We start from the raw sequence: 10,475 nt of genomic DNA, 5'->3' as shown, positions 1-10,475 counted from the left end.
TAGCCTTGTATGGTATGCTCAACTATTCATAATGGATTTCTATATTGTTGAATGAACTTGTCATGTTTTTCATTTACTTGGTGACTAAAGTGTTTATAAACATGTCCTTACCTTGGAGAGAGTGGTCTAATAATGAAGAATTATTTCTTTTCCTCGCTAATGTGTTGGTTGTTATGTTTTGTTATGTCATTGGTAAAAAGATCAGCGCTCATGAGTGATTGGCAAGAGAGATAGGTGCTCCTTGAGAGACATGTTGGTAAAAAGTAGAAAAACAAGTCTTTTTTTCCTGCATTTTGGTTTTGTATATTTTTATAGAAGGTAGTTTGTTCAATATGTTTGCTTCTTGCCTTCCATTGTGAGACTCTTTTTTTTATTTTCACTTTGACAAACTTGTTTATCTTTGCGCGTCTCGGTAAGGCTTATCTTCAAACAAAACTAAAAACAGAATAGACTCCTAAGAAAACAAAGACCTAGAATGGATTCGTCGAAAGCTCTCTTATCATTATCCCTCTCAGGAAATTATCTATATTCATATTATCCTATTGAAAATCAGTCAATAAAAGTAGAAAATGTAATAAAAATGCGTGTGTTAACTAATAAAAGTGTGGCATTGTATTGACTTTCTTGGAACTTGTTGCTTTACATTGTGGCAGGGTTTCAAGAAACCCCACCACCCCTTTCTCCCTTCCTCCTGTCGCACCCTCGCGAGCGGAGGGCAGCGTCGTGGCGATCCTTGATTGATTTCGGGGTCTTTTGTTTTATTGTGAACAAGGGAGTCACCACTTAGTATTATGGTCACTTGGAAACCAAACTGGTTTTTTAGAGATTCTAAGGTAAGGTATTGGTTACGTAAAGGGAAGGTGTTAGCACCCCTAGACGCCCTACCTAAGGGAAGCTTCTTGGTGTTTGGTTTGTCTTATAATTGCTATGGTATTGGTGTTTTCTAATCCCATCAATTTTTCTCGGTTTAATGCTAACTAAATTTATTAAGATAGAAATCCAAGGAGATTCCATGTGCTTTACAAGCTCATCTTTCCCTTGGTATTTCAAGAGTTTGCAGCTTGTAAATCGCAAGGAGGAGGGACAAAAAATTTAGAAATCTAGGGTGCTTTAAAAAACCTATTTTTTTGTCTTAGTGTTTTATACTCTCACGGCTCATAAACCGTGGAGTAAAAAATTGAAATGTCATCGATTATAATCAAGGCTTCTTTCAAGGATGTGTGCAGATTTATTATTCCTAGAAAATTATTTTGGATATTTACCACTCCAGGTTTCTTTATCCAAATATTAACAGTGAATAATAACAAATTATTCCCAATAATATTTTGGATATTCGTCCTTTAAGGATTTCTTTATCCAAACATTAGCGGTGAATAATAGATGAACTCCCCCCAAAATAAGATTTTTATATTTTTTGGAATATTAGCCAATACCCTTTGGAGTTTAACAAACATGTTGTAAAATCCAGAAATGCAAGAAAATAATTTTTGTGTTTAAGAAATCCATACGAAAACACATTTTCAAAACTTCAAGTATTTTTTTTTAAAAGGAAATTCAAAAGGATGTTAAGGTATTGGCCGTATGCAACACACAAGAAAACAAATTTTGATATATATGTATATTTGCCGCAGTTGCGTCGAAAACCGGGTATTCTAAATACAAGATTGGTATATATTGTTTTTACAAAATAAAAAAAATTCAGACTTTAAAATAAATATTCCAAAAAATAAATCTCTTTCTCTTTCTTTTATTTTATTTTAAAAAAAAAGAATTAGGTTCGGCCGGGTCACTTGCCTCAACAGGGACCCGGCAGGACACAAAATTTAGACAAACTGTTCAAGTGAATTATAATTCACTTGAACAGTAACCACAAAAGATTGCACAATAACATATAATTAAAATGCAAAGCAAAGAGAATGCATGGACTTACCTGGCGCTGAAACAGGTGAAGGAGATGGCACTACAGTTGCAGCACCTGGTCGCTGGCTACTGGTTCTGGCGAAAAAAAAAACAATGGCCACGCTGGTTTTGGCCTCTTTTCCTTGCTTCTTCCTGTTTTCTTCTCTTCTCTTTCCCTTCTTCTCTGTTCTGCTTTCTTTTTCCTTTTTTCTCTTTTCACAATAACGAACAGAAACTCTTGTTCTCTGCGTTTTATCTGCACGTCTTTGGCTGTTTTTTTTTCTGTTCTTTTCTCTCTGTTTTTATCTTCTGTTTATGCTCTTTTGTTCTGCGTTTTTCCACCTTTTTCCTCCTCTCTTTTTGCCTCTGTCTCCTCTTTTTTTCTTTCTCTCCTCCTCCTCTTTTTTAGGTCAGCAGAGGCAGTGTATATATAGTTTATACATAGCCCTTATTAGGAAAGATTCAATGCAATAATCTAGAATGCAAATCCTAGCTGATTTGCAGTCAAATAATTAAAATGAGGAAACTACAATATTGTCATTGATTATGTGCTGATTCTAGTGATTTCTTTCCAACATTAACACATCATCCCAGCCATCTATGTTAGGGATAAAATCCCAGCCATTAGATGATGGTGAGGTTCTTCTCTTTATGGCATTTTCCAGCTGTCAAAAGCTACTGTTTCTTATGAATTATAGCTGCACAAAAACGTGATTTTCCTTACTCGGTGTGGCAGAAATCCTGTCATTTATGATGATCTAACCCCCCTCTCCAGCTTTCAATATCCTTCTTCAATTCAATCCCTTATTTTAGCACCTTTCGATTCAGTCCTTTGTCCAAAAAAAAAACCCTTCGAATCAGTACCGCGAACTTGGGCAAAAAATCCTTCTTGCGGCAGGAATCCTTGCTTTCACACTAGATATTCAAATGAGAATATCTTGAGCTTCTAATATCGAAATCAAGTGATTCAAAAGCCCAAATTTATCTAGGCGTCTAGAACTACAACTTTGATGAAGGAGTCGAAGTGAGATAAAATCTTTTTACAGAATAGAAACTGGCAGTAATCTAGTTGGTCAAAAGGGATCTCCGGGTCTAACTCAAAAACTGATGAATACTGAGAATCCTGATATGTCTGAGAGTATGAACTAAGAACAAAAATCACAAAAACTAGGCCAAAAATAGAGTTTTTTTAGTGCAGACTCGGGTCAATATCCTTCTCGCGGCAGAATTCTCTACCTTTACGTTAGATATTCAAACAGGACTATCTTAAGCTTCTGATATCGAAATCGAGCGATTCAAAATCCCAAAATCATCTACGCGTCTAGGACTACAACTTTGATGGAGGAGTCAAAGTGAGATAAAATCATTTTAGAGAACAGAATCTGGCAGTAATCTAGCTGGTTAAAAAGGTTATTCATCTGACAATGCTGAGCATCCAAATCTGACTGAGAAGCTGCTCTAAGAACAATGATCCCTAGGACTTAATAAAGGTGTATGTCAATTTTTCAACATGTCATGAGTGACAAAATATACCTAGGATGGTCAGATATCGTACAAAACCGAGTCAGAATCAGAGCCTAAGCTGGAACAAAAAATTGCGACAACAGCAGAACCATTTTTTTAGTGCAAATTCTGAGGGGTTTATTCAACCTTAAAGGCTAGATAAAAAGGAACGAATTTAGCATTATAAAGACTCCTGATCAACCTAAGAAAACCTGATGATTTTGGTAGCAAAGGGGAAGGATAAAAAAGAGCAGAAAACAGCTCAAACAGGGTTAATATATATATATTTCCTCTGCTTTTGTCAATCTTCTGGCGAACATGAGCTAAACTCCTACACTCCTGTTCAAAATGGGTATACACCATCTCCAACACGTAGGATCCAAAATTGAGTAACAACACCTCATACCCTTTCCAACCAAATAACTTTATTTTTAGGCCATTTACCTATAGTTACCTAACATGTTGATTTCCCACTTTCAAGTTTTTCTAGTTTAACTACCAACTTTTTATACATAATTTGTTTCTTTTTTCTCTGCACTTTTTTGTTTACTCCTATTTACTTTTTGTTTTTCTAGCTTCTTTTATCTTTTCACTTTTAACATGTTTATTTTTCCTAGCCTTGTTATCCCTTTCCCCTTCCCCTTTCTTTTAATTAACTTTTTTTTTCTAGTTTTGCAATTTGTTTTTTCATGCTTACATTTAGTTTAATGTTTTTTTCTTGCCAAGAATTGGATATTTTTTTTCTGGTGCAAGCATGTCTAGTACGCACAATTGTAATATTTGCTCTTTAATATTTTATGTCCTAAAATTATTGTTTATTAATCTAATAATATTTGTCAAACTACTCATTCCTTTTAGACACTAAATTGTTCTCTTCTATGAATTCTAAACTATTGTATTTACAAACTTTAAAGTTGTATTTTACTATTAGGCTGATGTAGGGTTAGGTTTGGAGTTAGTTAAAAAAAAAAAATTGGCATGCTTTTAGTGTTTGATCAGTTTATTTTTATTGTCAATTTATAAACTAATTGTATAAACTTGATGCTTTCTTTCTATGTTATTTCTGATATCTCTTCTTATCTTCCCATGTCTTTGTTATTTGTTCATGATTGAAGCATGCTCTCTCTTTTTTGTACGTTTTCATTTAAAGAATGGCTAATTTTTGGCATGTCTTCTCCAATCACTACATATTTTTTATGCTTTAAGGATTGGCTATTTGAAACTTTTTTGTACTTTTATTTATGTGTTTTCATTTTTCCATCTTACAATTGTTTTTAGGAAAGTGTGTTGTCTTTCTTTATTTCATGATTTCTTCCTCTTCAACCATTAAGCTAGATTAATCAATTTTTGGTATCTGTTTTTTCCACTTACTTTTCCATCTTATTAGTTGTCTATTCAGATGTATTCTTTTTCTATTTTTTGCTCTTTTATTTTTACCAATTTATGTTGAGAATGCTCTTTGCTCAATCATTACTAACGATTGTTGTTCTATGGCCTTCATGTTAGGATTTAATTGTAGTTGCTTATGTTTTATTGTTTCCTTTTTATTTTTTTTTTCTCTATCGTCCTTTTGTTTATAACTACATTTATTGTTATTGCTTTGAATGTATTTTTTAATCTTTTTTTATTGTGCTCTTTATTATGTTCTTCTTTCATCAAGGTTGTCAATATTTTTTTGTATGATTTTAGAGGAAAAGAAATATAAATAGTTGCCAAAAAAATTATATAACAATAGGATGAGTGTTTCAAGTTCTTAAAATTTTATATTTAAATGTTCTCACAGTAGTATAAAGAGTTAATGAGTATGATATTTTTATCGACCTGATTTTCTAAGTAGTTACATACAAGTAAGTGGTTGTATCTAGCATGATGTCATGATGCTTTTGGATCATTTAAAATGGGCTAATGGTTTATGATGGGAATTGACTAAAAGTTAAACTAAAGAGATTTTTAGTTCCATTTATAAAAAGATGTAATGTAATTGACATGTATTGTAAGATTTATAAGACATGCTAAGTGGAGCCACCTAAAAGATTTTCTTACAAGTATTCTCTTCCCAATTTTTGCTACTTCTTTTCTTAACTTTGTTTTCCTATTTTTACTTAGAACACCCTTTGTTTAGTGTTTACAGCCAGGTTTTTATCTTTAGTTCTCTAGCCTAGAAGTTCACTATCACAACTTGTTTTTGTTATTGTTATCCATTTCCTTTATTTTCTTTTCCTTTTGTTTTCAACGAGCATTATTATTACTATTTGGTATTTTTTATGGCTCTTTTATAGTTGTTTTTGCATTCCTTTAATTTGGTCATTGATCTTTATTTATTTTTTAATTTGATACTCAAATTTATAATTTTTTGGTCCTATATTTTCCCATTCCCTTCGAGTTGTATGATATCATGTGTAGGGGTGTCATGAATTGTTTCAAAGGTTAAATGAAATGTCAATTTTATATTTAAGAATTTATAGTGGTTGTAGAAAATCAAGATGAAGGAAAAAATTGATATTAAAAAAATAACAACCTTTTTTTCATTTTAAAAGGCACATAAATCTAGACTTTAATCCTTTTATTTATTTATTTTACATTTGATTCTTTTATTTTTAGATTTTTTGTTTAGGTCTCAAACTTTCTTTATTTTATGTTCTAGTCATTAGATCTTGAGAGAAAAGAGAAAATGTTGTTAGAAAATCTTAAACAGAGATAAAGCTCTCGGGTGGCCTGATTTTGATCCTCCATAACTCATTAAAGGTGATGTTAGAAAAGGTAATTTAAGGCTCATGAAGTTTTTTTAATTTGATTTTGAGTTTTCAAACCGATTAAAATGTGTTTTGTTGTAAGAAATGAGGTTATAGAGGTTTATGAGATTTTTTTCATGTTTTTAGATGAAAAAAGTGTTGGGATCTAGGTTTTGGGGTCTAAAAACTTGGAATTCAATATTTTGATCACTAGAGCAACCTTCAATTACCATTTATGGTAGATGGATGACTCCTTGTCCACCTAATAACAAAAAGAGTTAGAGCAAACTCACGTCGTCCTTCCTCTAAGGTAAAAAATAAAAAGGCTCAAACACTCTTAGGTTTTTATATGGACTAGGCGCATTGATCCAACTCATGCGTGCTTGGCCTTTTTTATTTTTTTTTAAATATCTTTTCATATATATTTTATAAGTAGATTATTTTTATATTTATTTAAATGGTGTTTATGTAGTAGATTATTTTTAAATGAATTTATTTGAATGATGTTTAATAATTATCTAATTATGTCATTATTTTTCAAATAATATTTTCATTTCTTATGGTAATATTATTAATTGCTTTTTAAATAATTATATATGAACCTGATATGCATACTTTTCTAAATGCATATTTGCATTTGTTTTATTCTTTTTTTTTATTAAAACTTGCCTTTAAGATTGTGTTAAGTTTATGTTTAAAAAACATAACTTATGGTAAAAAAACATTTAAGTAAAAAAAAAATAAGGAATGTAATAATAAGAGAAAGAGATTTTAATTAAAGAGATATATTTTTTATATTTATTTCAAATAGTTAAAAGTTTTTTGGATATTGGTTTTAATTGCTTACAATTTCTTTGTAATAAACAACATAGCTAAAAAAAGATATATTTTTTGTATTAAAAAAAATATTGATAACAAAAGAAGAATTTATGCTAACAATTATATTTATTCTACATAATTTAAATTATTACATTTGTGATGAAAATCCTTTTTTTTTTTACCATATAATTGAATATAAAAAATTCAAAGAGCACAACGTACTTTCATGTGCATCTATCTTTTAGCTTCCCGTTTTAATTTTTGGTTAACATTGACATTTTTTTAAGATTTATTTGTTTATATAATTTTCACTTAAATATTTTATTAAATATATGCTTCAACTTTCTAATTCTCAATTAAAATATTTTCATGGTGTTAGAAAATACGTTCACATTATCTACTCCTTCTTTTTAATTTTATGTTAAAATTTAACTTGGAATCGTACTTAATTGACCAAGCCAAATATCATAATCTTCCTGCAAACATCGATTCATCAAGGATCGAACCGATAGGTGCAAGCCCAAGTTTTATATGTCGAGGGTGGACGAAATGGTTAATTTGAATGTGCCTGCTAAAATTGACTGCAGATCATGAATCAAATTGAGGTTCCTTTTAAGAAAATAAAACTAAAGAAAAAGGTTGGCACTCCTTTTAGACGTATGCATATTGATTTACTTGCAGATATATACCTGCTAGCATCCTGCTCTGTTATGTATTCGTTATGCATGGCAGCAAAGCAAGGACCCTTTCAGTGACAGCAGCATGCATATGTCAATTACGGGCCGCTAATTGATATCCAAATTAATTCATGTCTCGTACTTAGCTACGTCAGAAAACGTCTTACAGCTGCTATTATCGTCAGATGTTTGGCGTTTCCAAATCCAAAAGAGAGCAGTTGATACAATTTATCAAAAAAGATTTGTTCGCATGATTGCGTTCGTCTGCAATATGGGTTATTAGTCTGGATATACTACTCTATATATGTTGACAGGCTTGCAGAAAGAATTATTCATGTGTGCCTCCCATGTCTTAAGAATTATTGGTTGCATTTCTCAGCATCCCTTTCCTTAATTGGTAATTAAGTCTTCGTAATTTATATAAAAAGAAGGATTTCAGTTTAAAATTTTAAGTTATTAAATAAAATTTTAGAATATAATTTATATTATTCTTTAACACATCCCCATAAATATTAAAAGTTTTTTGGACTTAAAACACATACAATACAAGTTCATACTATATATACTTAATTTTTATCGGATAAATAAAAATAATAAAATTCAAATTCATGATCACTTCGTCATTAAGATTTTAATACCATATCAAAAACCAATTCAATTCAAAAACTTAAGTTGTTAGATAAAATTTTAAGATATAATTTATATTATTCTCTAATATTTTATAATTATAAATTAACCCTAGGATCAAATTATCCCAAATTAACGAAGATATTTCAAGCTTTTAAAGTACCAAAATCCGGAATATGATGAAGCAAAAAGTTGTTTCAATATCCATGTATATGTGTGGCAGAATCAATTTTCATGTAATCAAGTACAGTAGCAGCATAAATATTAGAGTATAGGAGATCTCCGACAGAAAACAAAAGAACATATATTGTATTGTAACAGGAATTGAAAGAAAGAAAGAAATATTCCATTTTCTTTAAAATTACCAGGACAAAAAACAATACACTTAAGCATAGGTTATGCAAGAAATGATTCTCAAAAAAAAAAAAAAAAAAAAAGAGGTCTGTACTGTGGATTAAAGTAATTAATCAAGCTTTAAATAAAGAGGGGAAACAAGGAGTCTTGTTCCATGTTTTAAGATGAAACCCTAAGATTTCCCTGGCTTTTTCCTTGGTCTTTAAATTGCATCCACTTTCTATCACCAAGCAAATCTTTGTCACTCCACCCACCTCCATAAATTCTTGTGCAACCTCACCTCTACATCTTAAAACGGATGACAACAAACTTATTGATTTATCATCTCCAACATAGGAAACCTTCAAAATCTTCGATGATACAACTGCTATGCCTGCTGGATGTGCCAGAAAGGCAGCCCGCCCTTCTGCTTTCTGGCACAGTTTTTCTAGCACGGCCAACATCATCTCGCACACATGCCTCTCATTGTCCTCAGCTAGCAATTCTATCAGGATCGGAATGAGTCCTCCCTCAATAGCTTTCTCTTTATTCTTCCCATATGACAAAACCTCCATCAAAATAGCCAACACTGTCAGGCTTCCATGTTTTGAAATTTGGTCCTTCAATATCTCCGTGATGCTCTCAAAGAACTCAACTCTAAGACCTTCCTTGTAAATTCCATCAACCACTTCAAATATGGACTTCAGAAGAAGAGCAGCTTGAATTCTAATCTGTAGATTGCTCAAATACTGTGTTATAATTAAACAAAGTGATTCGATTAACAGGCCATTTTCATTTTGTGAAACCATCTTTAATGTCTCATCGGATGGCCTTAAAAGACACAGAGAAGACACAGCTTCATTGATAATTTCTGGCGTGTCATTACCAGTAATCTGTGGAACCCCTGGTAACTCAGTTTTGACTACCAGAGATACTACTAGAGAAAATAAGCTATCATCTCTAATGCAAGTAATCCTGCTACTATCACCACGATTCTCCTGGATTAATGACTTGATCTTTCTAAGAGATTTTACCTGCAAATGGGGTTGCTTAATCTCTTCAACAAGGACTTTCATCAAGGCATCATGATTATTAGGCTCCGGCTCCACAAACTTTGTTGTTGATGATGATGCGTGCTGCAAGTGCCATGATTGGATCAAGCGAAGAAGATTAGAATTTGGAGTGAGACGGAAATCAGAAAGGGGTTGTTTTGTAACAGGACAAATGACTTTCTTATAAGAGAAAAGCCATTTCTGAATGCTCTCTCGGTCAAAGGTCATGCCTGTGGATATAGTAACGGGATCTTTCATGACCTGAAGAGATATTGGGCAGATAAAAAATGATGGCGCTTGATGCTCAAAACCATCCATTCTTTGAATTTCTTGTTCCTCTCTTTGCATACTAAGCTAGCTAAGATCAAGATTGAAGAACAAGGAGAGTATGTGCCACAAATGATAGTAAATAGCGAGGAAGAGAGAGGGAGAGATGATTGATCAGTAAGTGGTCTGTTCACATCGTTGACATTTGAACAGTCAAAAGAAGGCGCTGCATACAGGTAGAGTGGAAAACATAAATTAAGGAAAAGGAGGACTGAGAGATTCCACAGAGACAAGATCACACAGCTCTCGTGTGCGTTCAATGGATCTCTATTGATCACAGGATCTATATCCCTTTTGATCATGAGGAGCATTGACTATCTTCATATACCATATAAGCTCGGGCTTCATTCTTGTCGTTGACTTTTGATTTTTTAAGCAAAATGCTTTTAATTACATGCATATAACTTGCAGAATTACTTAACCCAAATGGAGACTATTGAATTCGTCTCCACATAAATGTTATCTTAACACAAGATGATGTCGACCAACACTAGGATTATTTAAAT

General features: G+C 32.1%; 1 protein-coding gene across 1 annotated transcript; it reads right to left on the bottom strand.

Moving 5' to 3' along the window:
* Positions 1-8,581: 8,581 nt before the first annotated feature.
* LOC133692860 (E3 ubiquitin-protein ligase PUB22-like) lies at positions 8,582-10,218 on the bottom strand. The gene has a single exon (XM_062114022.1). It carries the CDS (start codon positions 9,988-9,990, stop codon positions 8,725-8,727), a length of 1,266 nt encoding a protein of 421 aa, XP_061970006.1. The 5' UTR covers positions 9,991-10,218; the 3' UTR covers positions 8,582-8,724.
* Between the last annotated feature and the right edge of the window lie 257 nt (positions 10,219-10,475).

Source organism: Populus nigra, chromosome 4 (assembly GCF_951802175.1).
Source record: "Populus nigra chromosome 4, ddPopNigr1.1, whole genome shotgun sequence".
In the NCBI taxonomy this organism is placed as follows: domain Eukaryota; kingdom Viridiplantae; phylum Streptophyta; class Magnoliopsida; order Malpighiales; family Salicaceae; genus Populus; species Populus nigra.
The sequence above is the reverse complement of the archived record's forward strand: the minus strand, read 5'-3'. Positions and strand labels throughout refer to the sequence as shown.

Coding starts and splice junctions, on each gene's coding strand:
- LOC133692860 (XM_062114022.1), bottom strand. CDS start 9,990: ATGCAAAGAGAGGAACAAGAAATTCAAAGAATGGATGGTTTTGAGCAT.